The sequence below is a fragment of the Muntiacus reevesi genome, chromosome 2 (assembly GCF_963930625.1).
Source record: "Muntiacus reevesi chromosome 2, mMunRee1.1, whole genome shotgun sequence".
In the NCBI taxonomy this organism is placed as follows: Eukaryota; Metazoa; Chordata; class Mammalia; order Artiodactyla; family Cervidae; genus Muntiacus; species Muntiacus reevesi.
In genome coordinates, this window is record NC_089250.1 from 149,824,881 (window position 1) to 149,844,979 (window position 20,099).

The 20,099-nt window shown below is 38.5% G+C and overlaps 1 protein-coding gene across 4 annotated transcripts in view; it reads right to left on the minus strand.

Annotated features, from left to right (window-relative positions):
• SORCS1 (sortilin related VPS10 domain containing receptor 1) overlaps positions 1 to 20,099 on the minus strand; it is a 571,273-nt gene that overhangs the window by 253,090 nt on the left and 298,084 nt on the right. For all 4 annotated transcript variants that reach the window (XM_065920116.1, XM_065920114.1, XM_065920117.1 and 1 more), the window contains exon 3: positions 3,977 to 4,076. In XM_065920116.1, coding sequence (XP_065776188.1) covers positions 3,977 to 4,076 — 100 coding nt within the window. The remainder of the gene's footprint in view (positions 1 to 3,976; positions 4,077 to 20,099) is intronic.

Here is a 20,099-nt window from a genome sequence, read left to right on the forward strand (position 1 = left end):
GAGTCGGACACGACTGATGTGACTCAGCAGCAGCAGCAGCATATATCTGAGGCCAGGTGTTGAGTTGCTTTGACACAGAGGATGTTTGAGCTAGGATAATACCTGGCAGCCAGATTTCTATGTCTCTCAGTCAGTTAAGATTGCCTAGACTGACCTAAGATGAGATTATAGTTTTTACTGTAACAGACAAATCCAAGGAAAGCTGCTGTAATTTACAGCAGGCTTGCAGAGAAACAGCCAATGAATGATCATCAATTTAAACTGTAAATATGGGCCTGTTTTGTTCGGGAGGCTGATCCCAGTAATGCCCCCTAACAAGCTGCCTGGAAAGCCAGGGCATGAGGCCCACTGCTGGAGACATGTTGATTGAAGAACTGTGCTTGTCCTGACAAGCTGCTAAAAATAGCAAGAAGAACAGGAAGGCAAAACCGGTTCCTGGGAATGTAAGACAGTTACTCTGATGTCAGTTTTATTTCAATTGCTCTCACTGATATGAAGAGGAGAGAGAAGTATCTGGTACAAAAGATGTTAACTTGCTAGACAGCACCCCGGAGACTTAAAAGAATTAATACTACCCTTAAAAGGAGACTGCCTTTTCACTGGAGGATGTAGAAGTCCTAGGAGAATCAGAGCAAACCTGAATGCCTTTGTCCTACATAATTAATACAGCCTGATATTTCTTTTCTTCTTCTTCTGCTTTTTTTTTTTTTTTTAAACATAAACTCTCATTGATTGGGGAAAATATATTCACACTGTAAAATGTTGGGCAGGTACTATCTCTCTGGTTCAAGTATGTCCCTTTGGGGGGGAAAAGTCCATATTTCATGGTGATAAATTCACCTCATAAGTAGAAAAACTGAACACAAATATACTGCTATGTCAACTTTATTGATTTTTGCACCATTGTAAAGACCTTCATCGTCCTCCAATATTTCTTAAATCTATCAGCATCTCAGAAAGTGACCCTGAAAGCCTCATTTATCTGTAGAGGAAAAGATCCCTTCTCTTAGGTTCACCCATAAACATCGTGATTTAAACAGCTCAGAGCTGCCTCTGCTTCTGGAAGGGAATCTGCACTGAGAAAGCTGTTCTCAGAGTCATGGGCAATAGTTTCTTTTTTTCTGGAAAAAGGAATAGCCAGGTTTTAATTTCAGCTAAATGCCCATAGCCAAGTGTCTTTTTGAAAGTCCTGCGAGTAACTATCGTTAACTATGCACCTTGATTGACATTGATATATTGACATCAAAAGGTTCTATGGCAGGGCTCCTTTCTGTATTATGTCTAAGCTTTCCTTCTAGCTTTAGGAGCTACCTTTGGACTTGAGATCTCATTCTGCAAGTCCTGTTCCTGCTAACAATCTTGTAGCTTTTGGGTCACTCCCACGTACTCTGCTGCTACAGAAAAGCCTATGCTGACATTCAGTACTTGACATGTGACTTTTAAAAACCCATATTCCTTTCTAACAGCATTAATAAAGCAGAGACTATCCCTAGATCAGAACAATTCTAAGGTCTCTTCTAGAAGTAAATTCCTTTATTTTGACTATATCACTTTACAAATGTAAACGACTCACCCAAAGACACCTGCTAGGTGGAAGCAGAGTCAGAGACTTCTTAGTTACAAAAAAAAGTCATACTGCATTTACTACTAGAATACAGGATCTTTGCGGGTAGAAAGCTGGCTTATTTCTTTCTATATCTTATGGTGCCTACAATTGGCTGATTGTTAAGTAAAATTTACTAAAAATGTGAACTAGAGGAAAAATCAATAGAGATTACAAGAATTGATTCAAAGCCAACAAACACAGATACATCTCATTATAAAAAATAAAGGATATAAGTTCAGCTCCTCAATTTAGGACTGTATACAACAGATCAAAATTGTTTAGAAGTAATTGTTGATGCTGGACCAGTCAACAGCCAGGAAGGGTAAGATAGGAATGTTCAGGGTAAATCTCTAAATTTGTGAGGTTGACATTATTTAACTGTGCTGCCCAATACTGTGGCCAACAACCACATGTGGCTATTTACATTCAAATTAACTAAAATAAAATTAAATGTAAAATCTGGTTCCACAGGCACACTAGCCATAATTTAAGTAATAGCCCCAAGTGCGTAGAGTATAGCACTGGACAGCTTAGAGGAACATTTCTATCATTGCAGAAAGTCTACTAAACACTGATATTTATAAAGGATGGTCACTACTATTATTTCCAGTAATTATTTGATGGAGGAGGAGAAGAAAGATGAGCAAAGGAGAATAAAGTGAAGAGAAAATACGATAAGGCCTTAGCTATTCTGTGCTAAACACTTGAAGTGCCTTAGTTAATGTAGTCCTTAAAACTTTCCTCCTGAGGTAGGTACTATAATTATCCTTATTTTTAGTTTGATGACACTGTGCTAGGAGAGATTAAGTAAATCGCCTTAGTTATATACTTATTAATTGGCTTAGCTGGGTTTTTACTCAAGCCATCTGACTTCACAGTCTATGCACAATGGAAAATTATGCCGCTCCAACTGAAAAACTTGAAATGTTTAGAGCCAGAAGAAATATTACACCCTATCTAGGCAGTTCTTATATATATATACCAGAAGCACCTGAGGAACTTGGACAAGATATATTCCCTGAGCCCTAAGCCAAGAGCAACAGGGGTGGGGCAGAGATTGGCACACCCTACAATGCTCATTGCTCTGAATATAGAGTTAGAGTTGAGGATGACTGTTTACAGATATCCTAACCCACCTTCCACAAGCCAGATGACAAAATGTAGTACCTACCTGCTCAAGGTCAATAATAGTACCTATTGACAGATCTGATATGAGAACATAGGTATCAGGGCTACCAACAGAACACGGCTTGGGACAAATGAACAACCTTTTTCAATTTCTTGATAGATATTCTTATCTATTCATATAACTTATATAATACTTAGAAATTACATGTCAGAATTTGATAGTGCAAAGTTTTAAAATCAGACAATGAATGCAACACCACTCTCCTCCTAAAACAAATAGGTTTTTCTCATTTAAAAGCAAATATTATTTTCTTCCTAAGAAAATAACATCCCTCTCTGAAGAATAAATAAACCCTATCTTCATGACAGCTCCCTGGTGTATCAGATGGTAAAGAACCTGCCTGCAAAGCTGGAGACCCTGGGTCAGGAAGATCCCCTGGAGAAGGGAATGGCTACCCACTCCTGTATTCTTGCTTGGAGAATTCCTAGGACAGAGGAGCGTCCATGGGGTTGCTAAGAGCTGGACACAACTGAGCAATAACACTTTCACTTTTCACTGAAAAATAAATAACTTCTCATCATGACAGCAGTATAATGCAGTGGAAACAGGATGATCGCCAAACAAGAAAGCTGGATTCTTGTCCCAACTGTGCCTATAACTCTGTGATGGAGGTAAGTGATTTCCTTTCTTTGAACTCTAGTTTCCTCATCTGTAAAATTAGTATGTGGTATATGATGATCTTCAGGGTTCCTTCCAGCATTGCCTCCAACAAGACATTTGTGTGCAATCTGAATAAACTTTAGAAATGAAACTTCCAACCTGCTTAGGACAATGCATTCACTTCAATTCTAGTCAATCTATTTATTCCATGTCAAGGGAATAGAGGTGGACTTGCATGAAAATCCTATTTTTTCTTTTGATTTTTCAAGCTTCATTCTGATTCCTGCCACTGATTGGTCAGAGCCCTTGTAAGAGTCTGGAACATCCACATAACAGGACATTCCCTATAGCGGCCTTTTGGAAATGATAATGATATATCTGCCTCTCTCTCTCCTACATTCACAGCTGCTGATCTGAAAATTATGATGTGTCAGACATTTTACCACCTTAACATCCATCAACTCATCTTTATATCTCTTAGAGCTTAACTGTAATGGATTTTTAGGTGGTTTAGAGAGGTGAGCCAGCCAAGACAGAAGTCACATCATGAATAAACAGCATGCTGAATACACACTTCTTACCTTACGCTTGTTGGTAGGACACACGTAGAGATAACTTAAAATCGTTTTCAACCCAACTTTATCATTCAGCTTCTCATAGGTTGTCCCATAATCGGTTGACCTATAATTCAAAAGGAGCATTAATGAGGACAGAAGTATACGTCATTTGCCTGCTTGTCAGTGTAATGCATGTTTTACATAGTAGAATGGCTCTCCAGAGGTTTCTAAATGATTCATGTAGTATATAATGATGCTTAATTATGTACACAGTAGCATCATGTGAGTGGTTAACATTTGCATTTAAATTGAATTGGTAAAAATTAAAACCCCATCTCTCACTGCTCCTTAAGGTACGTGCATTGCATAGAGAATGTGTTTAATTTTCAAAGATTAAGAATGAGGGTGTCCCTTGAATCAAGACTGAGAAATAAAGACCTTTTACTTAGATCTGACATTTCCAAACTTCTGCTTTATCTTTGGCACAGTGGAAAAGTAGATTCTCCTGATTTATCTACAAATTGTGTTTTCTTTCATGAGTCATAGAATATATGGTGGGCTAGTCCCTTCAAAGGTCATTCAGTCTTCTCTTATTATTTAAGAATAAGAAGATGTCTTAATAGTAAGTGAAATTTCACAGTTCTACTCGGTGGCCTTTTCCAGTGTAAGCCACCTGGAGTTGGGATGATATTACTTCTTGGCACTGACTCTGTCTTTTTTGGAGATTCTCTCATCTTTTCTTGACATTGGTCAATGACTTATTAATTTAGACTGAATAAACAGACCTTAATCACCTTCTCTATATAAGTCTATTATATATTTCAGAATTGTACATCTTATTAGATCACCATTGCAGCCAAGTTCAGTAGGAAATATTATCTGTATTTGAAGAAAGTGGTTGTGAACATGAATGATCTTTTCAAAGTCAGAGTTTGACTCTAGGTATTCTGACTCTAAGCTCTGTGTTACATTATACCACAGCTTTTTTTTTTTAAATTTAAACAGAACAAATATAAAATCTGTCAGCTTTCTTTACGCATATAAGAGATTCCCAAAGAAAATGCAATTCATCCATTCACATTTGTAGAGCCTCTAAATGAACCAGGCTCTGTGCTGTTTCACGATACAGCCCCTACTTTCAAGAATTCAATAACTTTGAAAGGCAGAAAAAGAAAGTGGCAATGTGTTATATGTAACGAAAGAGATGAAAATTAACAAGACTCAGAAAATAAAGTTGGTTTAATCAGAAAAATCACAAAAATGCAATTATTCAAACTTATTTATGATATGATAGAAGTTTCATATTTCCATACACCATAAAGATGAAATAGAAGAGTTGTCTGTTATCAACCTCAATGTTATACATTAAAAGCCTACTCTGGATCAGGCACCAGAGCTAGAAAGCTATAAAACATATTAGCTAGGAATTAAGGAATTAAGAATTTACTATGGCTAGAGATACAGGGAGCTCTTTACCAAAAAATGCTTATATAAGATAGATAAATATAGATGATATTAGACTATAATACATACTATTATATACCCAAATTATAAGCAAGTAAATATAGACAATACTTTATAGAATTTAGATTACACTCCAAATCACTGAAGATTGGGGTATTATGAAAAGTTTCTCAGAAGGACTATGGATCTTGAAAATGAAAAGTGGGTAGGGTTTTAGAAAAGCAATGTAGAGTTGATACTTGAATAATAAGGGGGTTGGGGTGCCAACAATTCCTGTAGTCAAAAATCAGCATACAACTTATCACTGGCCCCCTATAAACACAGTTTCTCAACATCTACATCCAAGGATTCAACCACAGATAGTAGAGTCTACAGTATTTACTACTAAAAAAAAAAAAAAAATGTGTATAAGTGGATATACATAGAGTTCAAATCTGTGTTGCTCAGGGGTCAGCTATAGTCAGAGCATCAAAAACTAGAAGTCACCTTATGTAATCCAAATATATAACTAGATTTCCTCAGGACCAGTCTGGACTTTAGCCCAATCAAACAAATGCTTGCTTAATAACCAAGAGTATTTGAGGATTATTCCTAATCTCTTCACAGAAGAGCTTATCTATTAACCACGACAAACTTCTTTAAATTCTCTTTCCATATTTGTTTTTCTCATCAGACTCATCTGGACATGAAAATTCCTCCTACTTTCTAAGAAATATCTGAGGCTTCTTTCCTTACTCAGTCTAATCTTGGTGTTTGACCAGTTTTTCCCACTCTTACCATGGTTTTACTGAGTCAGCTTTCTCTTCTTACTGAGACTCGCTTATCTACAAAATTTAACTAGTCTTTCTCTAGCTCCTTTTATTGGATAACTTTTTCTATTTGTATTCTGAATGATACAAGTTCAAGAACAAAAAACAGATGCAAAATCCATGGAGGGGTGATGGGAAGAGGATTAAATGTACAAATACTTCTACATTTTATAAATTTTGTGGTAGGCAGAAATTGATAGAACTCTGTTGGGGATGAGAGAACAGTTCGTGTTTTTCTAGTGGGATAAAAGAAAGGAGAAGCAGGGATCAGTTTATAAAAGCAGGAAAATTAGTTTCCCATAATTTCTATCAACTCAATCTCTGAGCTACTCAAAGAATATTTTCACATTCAAAACACAAACTACAACTACAAGGGCAAACTCTGTGTGTGTGTGTGTGTGTGTGTGTGTGTGTGTGCGCGCGCGCGCACATTTAACTGAAATTCAAGTGTGAAAGATGATAATGGAGTGACTAATTCAGATTTACATGAATGACTTCTTTTTCAGATAACTTACAATGTTACTGGGAACTTTTCTCTTATTATAACAGCAGTAGCCCAGAAACTTCAAGTATCTGCCGTTACTTTTTATGCCAATTTTGCCCCTTGATTTTTCAAAGCTCAAAAAATTAATTGAAATTTGTTAATTCTCAATTCAAGCCAAATTAAATGTTTAAACATTGTGGTATTATAGTAACTGATAGAAAGAGGGAAAAAAAAACTGATGTATTTCCATATACCCCAAATGTCACAGACAAGCAATTGTCTGTGGCTGTCCCACAGAACCAGAATTACATAGAGTGTCGGCAAGTTTCATCGGTAAAATAAATAACCAGCTGGGATACACTGGTGCAGGGATACAGGAGTGAAGACACGCGATGATGGCGAACCAGTTGGCAAACAGTTTACTGCACCACATTCTCTGAGAGGCTACTTCTACCAGCTTCATCACCAGGGCCTCTCCGTGGAAAATGCCCAGATCTCCTTACAGTCCCAGCAACCGAAAGATTGAGGGCTGAAATAGAGTGTCACGGTGTGACCCAAGACACTTGCTCCAGCACCTGTTCTGAATGCCACTGCCTGTGACAGTCAGCCTGAGCCCCAGCGGAGGAGACAGTGACCTTGGAGGAGGTACTGCACCCTGGAAGGCAATTCCTAGGGTCCATCTGCAAACCCAAACTCCCCTTCACAGCCAACAGATGCTTCCAGTCATGCCTGCACGGTCAAATGTGGGAAATTCAGTCTCCTAGGGACGTGGGCTCAGAAAGAACAGAGAAGAGACAGACAGTTGAGCAGCAGGCTGGCTGTGGAGCCAGTGCACTAGCTGTTAAATATTTTAAGTGTCATCTCTAGATACAGGGGAGAGGAGTATTATCCGAGATCAAAAAAATGTTAGGAAACACTTGATTAGGCAAAATTTAACGTTTCTTAACTTCAGAACTTAGAATTTTTATCATTCTTACATACATACATAAATTTTATTATTCTAATATACACTGTGAACCTCTTACATGCATATTTCATGAAGCATATTCAAAACATATTTGATTATAGGATCCATTCGTGAGAGATATCTAATGAGATTAGTCTTCTGAACAACATACTTTGGGAAACAATATGAAAGACCAGAAAAAAAAAAAAAAAAAGCCAAACAACGATTATGGTTCTTGGTTTCATAAGAAAAGGAGAACAATAAAAATATTTAAAACAAATCAAATTTGCCAAGAGAAATGCCAGTTATACTAACTATAAAGTTACTGCTGATGAGAAGGCAAAAAGGAAGCAATCTTAAAAATAGGTACCATACACAGACATATTTAAGATGCAACATAAGCAGCCTTGAAACCTCCAATTGTATCATTTTTTAAAACATTCCAAAGCAAGCATTTTTTCAGGTTGTGTTTATAAGTTGGCTTACAGATTAAAAACATAGCTTCTGTCAACACCTATTCTGTGCTGGAAGATACTGAAAGCTTAAAAAATAAGTGCCTCAGGAAAAGAAATAGCAAATGATTAAATCAAGGACTGCAGACTCTTGTGTTTGATCCTTAATCTTTACCCTTTTCTACAAATACATCTTAAATAGTGACTTTTAGAACATTTCAAAGCATGTCTTTATTTAAGTATTTACTATATGCCTAGAGCTGAGAAGAGCTTCTCTGAGGGGTGGAGAAACCACATTCAAGGCATGGCCCCTGCCTTCCAAGAACTTATGATCTCTTTGAGATGACAGTTTCCAAGGGATGAACACCGGCACTGCTAGTTTCCACAAGCAGTGGCAGAAATAAAATGTGTGATTGGATTTCCTTTACCATAATCTTATATCATCAAATAAGATAATAAATAAGCGCAGAATCATTTGTAAACTAAATTAATCCATAAAAAGTGCTGAGCACAATGGCTGGTATGTAATAAACCATCTACAAATTATAGCTTTTGTTACTCATTTTATCACTCATTCTTTTTCTTGATGAATTTTAGTATTCTTTAGTCGACATTCACTAAAACCCATCATGTGAATCCTCAAGGAAAATCTCAATCACTGAAAATGAGTTAGAGTTAGTTTGCTTAGAAGATAAGACTATCTCTTGAAGCTATTACTATTTTAAAATGTAATCACATTTAGCCTATCATATTTTGAAGAGTAAATGTTAGTAGTTTTGTGTGAAACTTGGATCAGAGAGGTAAGGGTAAGAACTTGATAAAAGATTCTGCACTCTGCTTCTATAACAACTGTCAGGATTCCACTGCTGAATAGACTATTACATTTAAGAATCCTAACAGATATTATAAATGTACATTTACTGGGTGCTTACAATGTGAGCTAAGCTCTTCAGCTCCTTCAGAATCCTATGAGAGGGACACTGGTATTAGTCACATGCTCTAGATAAGAAAGGACCACATGTATAACCAACTTACTTAACTAAGACCACAGAACTTGGAGGTGGAACACTCACTAAGGGCTGTATCTTTAATCTCATGCTACATTTCCTCTCTCAAAAGCTACAAGAGGAAAAAGGAAATGTATTTACAAAACCTAGTTTTACAAAAGGAATATGAACTGAAATTATTAGAAGTTCCCCATGGGGTAGGCCCAAACCTGGATTCTCTTCATACTTAGTAAAAATCCAAAGGACCTGCCAGAAGCCATATCAAGAAAATTCTAACCAGAAACTCTCACAATGATGCACAAAGAAAGTGTGCCTTGATGTGGCCCATTTAGGCTCCTGGGGAGGCTAGAAATATGGACAAGGTGAATGGGTCAACCTGTTAATGATGTGATGATGGCTCATGAAGATGACCAAGACATCACAGCTGAATGGCAAGATCAATGATTTGAAGTCAAACAGGATGGGACTTATGAGCTCACAGGTGGGTAACCAGTCACTGTCCTAGTCTTCATACAAACTCCAGACTTGCTATAGACAAATAATACTGACTTCTGTATCCAATAGGACTGTAATATAATCCTGAGATTCCTATTCCTAGTACCTCTCCTTTTCCCCCTCTATCCCTTATTCCTGCTCATTCCTGCCTTATTATTCTTGTACTTGGAGAGCTCTTTATCTAGATACCCTGACAGATGGCCCCTCACTTCCTTCAGCGACCCCTCTCCTAGTACACAGCTCCTCCTTAGCCTCTTTTATTTTCTATTCATAGTATTTACCCACATCTGAAAGATTTTTACTTATTTTTTATTGTAAAAAATAAAATTCTCCCACCAGAATACAAGCTCCATGAGGGTACGAAAGATGTCTTGTGGACTGCTGTCTTCCAAGCTCTCAGAAGAGTACCCCAGACACTTGTGGAACCTAATTGATTTGGCTGAGTGACTGACTTCACAGATGTTTGCTCTTTTCATGTGGCCCACTGGATTTCCAAGAAGTCAAAATTAAGAAGCTCACCTATTCAGGCAAGAATCACTGAAGTCCTTGTTATGAGCAGATACAACGGGTTCTGCAGGCTGAAGTGGGACTAGGGTGATCAGCACGTTCTATGCTCCTCTACTTTTTAATGTAGCAACCTCTGCCTGGCATTTATAACCTGAGCACTGTAAGCACATAGGGAAGCACACATCTCTGTTCATTTCCAAGTCCCCAGTCCTCAGGACAATGCTGGCGCACAGCAGGTGCCTTCTACACACAGAGGGTGAATGAATGCATGAAGCCTGATGGACACTCTCTTTGAATTGAGGATGAGCTAGGCTACTTCTACAAAAAGGCTTTTAGAAAGTATTCACATAACTTGACTCCTTCCTTCTCTACTTCCAGGCCCCAGAGAGGGAAGATACTCTCTCCCAGACATACCATGCCATAATGCCAAGGTCACAAAACCAAGACTTAAACTGTAGAGAGAAGTCCAGGGACAAGAAATATCAAGGCATCACTCAGATCAGCTCAAATGAGAGTGTCCTGAAAGTGGAACACTGTTTAACTCTAAATCAAGTGTCTGTGGCTTCTATATTTTGTTTCTTTCCTAAAATCATTAAGAACAGCCACCTCCACTGTTCCTGATGCATTTGGTGGCATAAAAATAGCTTCCAGAGGCAAAGGTGCACTGGCTACATCACAGACTCTGCTCCTGCGGAACTTAGGATGCATGAGGTTACAGCAGTGAGAATAATTTAGGGTTTGGAAAATGTTTGCGAGTGAGTCGACATTTAAATAACTTCATTATCATTCATTGACAGGTTTTTTTAACCTGTCAGTGCAATTGATATTTCTATTACCATGTTATAACAAACCCCTGCACATTTTAAATACAGTCACCAGATTCCATTAGTCTACCCACTGTCAAGAAAATATCTCCCAATCCATTTTTCATAATACCTCGAGAATATAATAGGCAATCTACATCAAACGATGACGTGGAGCTGAAGGAAATTGTCTCCTGCTTTCTAAGGATTCTGTCCTGAAATACATTTTCCTGTCAGCCTAAACATATAATTTAAAAGTGCTGCTGAGACATTATGGTGCATCCAGAGCTGAACAAGCTTCCCTCTGTTTTCTTGGATTCCCTGAGCTTTTCAGATTAACCTGAAGAATCAGAGGAAAGGGGGTTAAACAACATGATTGGGGGAGGCATGTCAATGTACTATACAGATACTTTCCACTCTGCCGTATGTCACAGTATTTGGAATGCCATTTAATTTGTAATAAAAAAGAAGTGCTTTTTTTTTTTTTTTTTTTAATGGAAGGGACAGTACTTATGTGTTGTTAAATAATAAGCTGTGAAAGTCCTCTCTCATCTTCCTGGTCTTTCTTTGCCATCATTCTTCTCTTCCTTGTATCATCACACTGCATTCTTTTAATTTATGTTATTGAAATACAGTTGATTTACAATGTTGTGGTAATTTCTGCTGTATTAAAAAACTGATTCAATTACACACACACACACACACACACACACACACACACACACACACACACACACACACATTGTTTTCCACTATGGTTTTATCGCAGGATATGGTATATAGTTCCCTGCATCGCACTGTATTCTTGATGTCTCTAGTCACACAGGGTAGCTAAGAAACTGGAATGTATCTGACTATAACTGCAAGCATATTGCTCTGTGGGAAAGTGGTGATACGGAATAGAAGACATTGTCACCCACACACATTTCTACAGTAAGTAAAGATCTATTATATTTAACATTAAAGAAAGGAGCTACCCTTACCTCTGAAATATCTCCCAGTTCAGTTTGAGTGAATATAAAAATAACCCAAACTGGTACTAATACCCAGAGTATTTTGCTTAAAAAAGGGAGTGCAAATTAACTTAGTCAGAGGTTTGCTGCTCAGCTTTTTGGGGCATAGGTACAGGGAAGAGTAATTTTCTTAGTAAGGTGATATCCACGAGTTCCTTCTGACACACACAGAGGACTGTCTGTCCTCACTGTCTCTTATCTGTGCCCTCCACTTCAGCTCTCCTTCCATGTCTGGGGCAGAGCATTGCCATCTTTGCACTGGCTAGATCTTGTTGTAATAGTCCAGGAGAAACTCAACTCACTCCTTTTCATAGGGGCAGCCGCACTTATCCTTCCCTATCTTTGCAAATATAACACCCACTGCACAAGAGACAGCGGTGGGGCGGGCAGAGGACACACAATCCTTATCACCTTTTCCTTTCCCTGGATGCCTCCCCTGACAACGCCAGCTGACTGGCAGCCTTTATTGTTTCTTCTACAACATCCCATACCTGTCTATGCTGTCCTAAATGTCAACGCTCAAAGTGTTCAGTGCTAATAGACTACCTTCTCTGAAGGCATTTATCCTTTTACCCTTTTTTTTTCCCCCATCAAAATTCACTCATATACTTTCAGGCTGGACTCAAATATCCCTTCCTTTATTGAGCCTTCTCACAGCCTTCCGCTGAAGGGATGACTCTCTTTATATCCCACATAACTTACTTGCATGCTCTCTTCTGTTACTTTCCATATTTGCCATGCAATACCCTCACCTAGGTCTACTCCCGTCTCCCCTGATGGCCAGTGACTAGACAACAAGCTGTACTTATGCTTACCCTTCTGTCTCTCCCTCCACCATTGTAGCTTCTCCATGGTGTTCAAAAGGTGCTCAAACAATGTTGCTGATTGAACACGCTGAGACCTTTTCCTCTATTACCAGAAGCTATCATTTGAGAAATTTCACATTATTCTCTTTTTATGCACTTCTTTTTGGAGGATGAGGGAGCAAGAAAATTTCAGGATTCCCTGCTGGGTTTGAGTCAGACAGGATTAATGCTGAGGCAGAAATATATGAGAAATTAGGGGCTTACTTAGGAAGCACGCATACAAATGTGTATGTAAAATGTATTATGCATTAATGTACTAATATTATATACAAATAGAGTAATGCAAAACATAATATGCATTTATCAGATACAAGGATACAGACAAATTTAGGAGAAAGGGACGTCTGCTCAGCTTTTTAAAGGGTTCTCTCTTTTGACATGACCCTAATCCCCAGGCATTTCTGATCCAATGCAAAGCTTCCATGACCATGCTGAGGTCACATCCCCATATGCTGCAACATGCTACACTCATAACTGACTGTGCCAAATATTTTACGAATAATAATAGTGGACATTCACGGAATGCTTAAAACATCCCACACCCTGAGCTGACAAGCACTTTGTAAGGATTAGCTCATTTAATCCTCATAATACCCTATGAGTTAAGTACTGGGCCGATCTACATTTTACAGATGTAGAGATTGAGACTTAAAGAGGAAGAGCAACTTGCCAATACCACACAGCAATGATGAGCAGGGACTGGATTCAAACTTGGGCATTTAGTCTCCAAAGCCAGTTTCATACAGACACAAGGTGGCTCGTCCATTTAAGCTTTGTGCTGATTATAGGAAGTTGGAATAGTTTGTCTGGAAAACAGCAGCATTTTCTAACAGAGCTTCCAGAATGTAGATCACCTTCTTGCCCAGTGAGGAACCACCATTGTTTATGACATCTGCCAATTATCATTCTAAAGTCAATTTTCTGTTTGAATGAGGACCCTGAGCCTAAGCAGCTAATAAACCAAGACTCTAAAGGCATTGAAGGCTCTAGGGACTATTGCAGCTTATGCTTTTGCTTGTGAAGACTGAATGGTACCAGACATGAAAGGACATCCACATGTACACTCCTTGCTTTAGAATCCTTATCAGAAAATGAATTTAACCTGCAAATGCTCATCAGCATTGCTATTTCTGACAGAGTGCTTCACTTCACTCTCACATGGCATGCTGCTTGACTAAGGAGCACTGTGATTATCTTGCCTGGAAACAGGCAAAAATAAGTCAAATATTTATCAAATGAAGCCAATGTAAATCAGTCTTCCTAGTCCTTCAATCAGAACATACAGTGCAAATTATGAAAAAAATAAAAAAATAATTATGAAAAAAATGTATTCTGGAAGCATAAACAACTAGTTAGTCATTTAGTGGTGATAATAGGATTTATTTGATTCCCTGATATTAAAATGATTAATTATCCTATATTAAATTACGGAAGCTGTTCTCTGGGAGTCATGATATAAGGATATTTTATGAATTTTTTTTTTTTTTTTTCTATACATGGTAGGAGCCTCAAACTCACATGGTGACTAAAAATTAAGTGGAAATGAGTAAATTATTTCCCCACATGTAACTGGAGAGGACTGAACCACTGATCTCTAGTCACAACTGCAAAATTCAAGAATTTCTGTAGCAGGAGTAGTTTTGAGGAACTTGACATCCATAGTGAAGCCTGGAGTAAGGCTTAGAGAAAAACAGCATCCCAAAATCATAGGAGAAGACCAGGAGTTGGAGTTTCAAGAGGAGGATATACCCTCTTTGTCTGTTACATGTTGTCTACTTTCTATTTAGCTTCTTTAGAGATGAAATGATTGAGCCTGGATAGAAAACACAATTTGTTCATTACTGCATGAAAAGTGAAGTGAACGTGTTAATCATTCAGTTGTGTCTGACTCTTTGTGACCCCATGGACTACAGCCTATCAGATTCCTCTGTCCATGGTATTCTCCAGGCAAGAATACTGCAGTGGGTTGCCATTGTCTTGCCTTCCCCATGGGATCTTCCTGACCCAGGGATCTAACCTGACTCTCCTGCACTGCAGGTAGATTCTTTACCATCTGAGCCACCAGGAAAGCCCTCATTACTCCATATAGTTTCTTAAATAATCACTATTTATTGGGAGATCTCCATCTATTAGTGTGAAGGAAGCTAAATATTCTAAAATAGATCTTCAATAAAGTCTTAGAGGTAATTTGATCTGTTAGTGGTTTTTATTTTTATTTTTTTTATTAAAGCAGTGGGGTATTTAAAACATATTTCAAATTGTATAGTAAACACATAGGAGTTAGATTCATTGAACCCCCTATTGTCCACTCTAGCCCACACCAGATACCCTGCTACAGAAATTCTTGAATTTTGCAGTTGTGACTAGAGATCAGTGGTTCAGTCCTCTCCAGTTACATGTGGGGAAATAATTTACCTCTTTTAGTAACCCTTTAACACTTTCACACAACCTCCAGAAATCAATAAAGTACAGTTGCTACAAGATTGAATAGGTCTGACCTTATGATTCTGCAGATAAAGAAGCTAAGACTCAGTGTAAAGTAAGCCAAGAATTCAGATGAGACCAAGTCACGAAGAGAACACAGGTTTTCTGATTCATGTGCTAAGGCATTTTTCAGAATTTCAGGCTATAAAATATGCAAAAGTACCGTTATCTCATTAGAGAAAAATAATTATAAAGCTTAATCATCCTAGAATTAATTAATACTGTAAGAAACATGATTCTACATATAAAAGTTAATACTCCTCCAAAACTAAAAACAGATAAAACATAAAAATTTAAAATAATACTAAAAATAATTACCAAATAAATGAAATCAGAAGCATAGATATATATAAAACTATGTGTAACCACACTTTGGAATCATATCAAACTGAAAATAGTGGTTACATTCAGGAAAGGGACCAAGATGAGGGATGACAGTCAAAGAGGATATTAAAAATCACAAATGATACATAGTGCTTACTGAGGATACATTTCAGAATCCCTCATGGAATGAAATTTGAAAGGAAAGCCTGGAAACACTTGAGTCACTGATCTTTATCCCTGCCAATCGTCATGCAGTGATATCTAACCCACTCACAGGCAATACTCTGCTCACAAAATCTGATGGTCCAGCCAACCGGAGCTCTAAACTACACCATGACTCCAGGCCACAGTGACACCTGTCCACAAGTATCCAGGAAAACTGTCAGGTCCTACTTCCCTCAGCTTTGCCAACTTTATTAAAAAATCCAGGAAAAACTGGCAGTCCCACCCACAATCTTACCACTGTCCCTTCATTGCATTCTTAAATACATCAAGATGAACACAATATAAATTAAAACACTCAGGTGTTTCTTGGCTTGAAACTTATTGTGGCATTGGTAGCACCAGAATACTTAGCAATAGGTGCTTAAAAAATGCTCACCAGAAGTCCAAGACTCTGATTCTTCATAATCACGCACAACGTGTGGCTAATCTACATATTAGAGGGCACTGATACAGTATAATGGCCCGTTCATTCATTCAACAATTATTTGTGCTGTGTCTCCTAGGTTCCAGGCCTTGTTACTGACACCGACATTAAAACAGAAAAAGAAGAACCAAATATAGAGCTCACACTCTAGCAGAAAGAGACACATTAGAAATATATAAGTATTAGTCGCTCAGTCGTGTCCAACTCTTTGCAAACTCATGGTCTGTCCATGGAATTCTCCAGGAAGAACACTGGAGTGGGTTGCCATTCCTTTCACCAGGGGATCTTCCTGACTCGGGGATTAAACCTGGGCCTCCTGCAATGCAGGCAGATTCTTTACCATCTGAGCTACCCGGGAAGCCCATAAACAAATGTATAAACAGTTTTTCAGGTGACAGTAAATATTATGAAAGTAAAGGAAACAGAGAGAGGAGGATGGGGAATGAGGATGGGGCCTGTGACATTATACAACATAGTCAGAGAAAAGTGAAAGTGACAGTTGCTCAGTTGTGTCCAACTCTTTGCAACCCCATAGACTATACAATCCAGGGAATTCTCCAGACCAGAATACTGGAATGGGTAGCCTTTCCCTTCTCCAGGGGGTCTTCCCAACCCAGGGATTGCATCCAGGTCTCCTGCATTGCAGGTGGGTTCTTTACCAGCTGAGCCACAAGGGAAGCCCAAGAATACTGGAATGGGAAGCCTATCTCTTCTCCAAGGGATCTTCCCAACCCAGGAATCGAACCAGGGTAAGCTTAATTGCAGGCGAGTTCTTTACCAGTTGAGCTACCAGGGAAGCCCTATAGTCAGAGAAGGCCTTACTAATAAGACATTTGAGGATAAATCTGAGTGATATATGTGGGGAGGTATATATGTTGAGAAACAGTGTTACAGGCAGAAGGAAAAGCAAGTGCAAGGGCATGGGGCCAGGTTCAAACTCTGGGTGTCTGATTTATGGCCAGACTTCGTTTAGTTGATAAAGGTCCATATACTCAGAGCTATGGTTTTCTCAGCAGTCATGCACAGATGTGGGAGTTGGACCATAAAGAAGGCTGACCATCGAAGAATAGATGCTTTCTAATCGAATTGTGGTGTTGGGAAAGACCTCTTGAGAGTCCCTTGGACTACAAGGAGATCAAACCAGTCAATACTAAAGGAAATCAACCTGGAATCTTCACTGGAAGGACTGATGCTGAAGCTAAAGCTCCAATACTTTGGCCACCTGATGTGAAGAGCTGATTTATTGGAAAAGACCCTGACACTGGGAAAGATTGAGGGCATGAGGATAAGAGGGCGAAAATGTTTGGATGGCATCATTGACTCAATGGCCATGAGTTTGAGCAGACGCCAGGAGATGGTGAAGGACAGGGAAGCCTGGCATGCTACAGTCCATGGGGTCACAAAGAGTTGAACATGAGTGAGTGACTGAACAATAACAAATGGTTAGTTCACCAATTTAGAACGACATTTAATTTTTTTTTTAAGTATGTAGTCCCATTTATTCAAGAACTACTTATCTTAAATCCTAAAGGAAGGGAAAAACACCATAATAATAATGGAATGTGAGATACAGCATGATTCTTAAAACTGAGATCATGTTCCTTGATACACATTCCTGCAGGAGATTTAGTAGGACAAGTTGATTACAAGTGGCACCTGTGGAATTCATATGCTGGGCTTCAAGGGCTAAAATACTATGTATTTGAAAACCAGATTTCACCATCACAGAACATCAGGAAACTCTGCTTGATGGAGGTGAGCTGGTGGCATATTATTTTAGAGAACTAAACTTATTTCTGAACAGAACTTATTTCCAGTACCCTGACCCAGACTTTCTAAAATGTTTTGGCCCTATAACTTACTATTTTTCATCTCCCAAAGCCACCCAAATTGATTTTCTACATACATCTCTGCTTTTTACAGTCCTATTTTTCAAACTACATTTCTCTCATTCTCTCAAAAATAATATGTCCTCCAATTCACCTCCATTAAGCAGCATTTTCAATTTTCAATATCTGGCTCCAGTTTCTAATTGCACCAATAACTCCTTCAACTCAAGGCCTGCACATTTCTCTCACTTCAGAACATTTAGTGTTTATATGCCTACCTTACAAAAAAAGTGATTAGGGGTCACCCTTCCTGGAGGAATCAATGCCAGGACTTGTCACAGTAATGGGCTCTGAAGTTGCCTGTGAGGCTTTGCCAATGACCTGCTGAGTGACCTTGGGCAAGTTGCCCAACCTCTCTGGGCTGTTCAACAATAATGGTGATTGACCTCACAAGGTTGTTGAGAGGAAACACTAATCAACCTGATTGGGAAACAGTCAATATAGAGAGCTTCATAAATATTTACCAATATACAATGAGCTCAGTGCATATGAGAGTCAAAAGATCTACATAATCACAGAAAACCCTGTCTGGACCCAAGAATAACAGTCAACATGGTGCCTGACATGATTTCTTTCTCTTAAAATTTAAGGCTACCAGCATTCTGGGATGGTTTCCATTTTGAATCCTAAGAGAGAGGAAAGAATCAGATCAATGAAGCCTTAGTCACCTACTAAACAAAGAAAGCAATGATTCTAGATCACTAAAGTAGTAATACTGCATGCAAGGAAAAATGCATGCCACTTTTATAATAAAGTGTGTGTACCACTAAGCTTGTCACTCAACAACAGGTAAACTGAGGATAATATATTACAGATACAGTCTGGGCATGTGTGTTAGTCGCTCAGTTGTGTCCGACTCTTTGTGACCTCATGGATTGTAGTTTGCCAGGCTCCTCTGTCTATGAAATTCTCCAGGCAAGTATACTGGAGTGAGTTGTCCAGTTCTGGACATGAGGGAAAAAATATTCAATAAACCAAGCAAGGATCCTATTCTCAAGGAGGCTGCATTTTAGCATAAGAGATAATCAATCCCACCAATAAAAGTGTTTATACTTTCCTGTTTACATAGATACTCAGATGAAAACAAAAGAGAGTCCTGCTCTAAACAGTGGCAGTGTGGTGGCTACATAGATCGGATGGCTTTGGGAGATCTCTATGCGTAGATGGTGTAAGCATGCATTGGAAGCAGAAGAAGCTACAAATGCAAAGGCCTATGGTGTACTCAAGAAACCACGAGAAACCTGTGTGCTCTTAGCTTAGAGAGGGATGGATACAGAACAATACACAGGACCTAGATCATGTAAGGTCTTCCTTAAAGAACATGGTAAGAATTTTAGATTTTCTCCTATGTGAGACCATGAGGCATCGGAAAGGTGTGGCCAAAGCCAAGTCTGAAATTGACTACATTTTATAAGGATCATTTTGGCTACTGTATGGAGAATAAACTAGAAAATACAAGAAGTAAAAAAGCAAAGAGTCCAAGTAAATAAGAAATATGGCCCAGATGAGGGACTCAGGCCAGGAGTCACTCCTGGGTTTGATTTTTCAGTGAGGAATACCTGCAGGCTACCAGCAAGTTATCAATTGTACCAAAACCTAGTAATCTATGACTATTTCTATGAACATTTCATAATAATTTCTATTCATTATGCATAATTTTTCTAGGTATAACTTACATAATAATTTCTTCAACTCACACTCTTCCTTAGCACAGGCCTGATCCAGTACCTGACAGTTATTTTTCTCTTAGGACCAGACAATTCCTGAGACATTCTGCTTACAGAGACCCTGGAAGGAGTATGGCTTCCTTGACATTGAGGGTGCAGTTTCTATAATCAACATGAATAATTCAGTAGTGTATTAGTTATGCTTTACGATTATCGTTCACTTCAACTTGAGCTACAGTTTGAGAGTTATGGACTTTTTTTTTTAATCACCAGAAGCTCATCCATCAC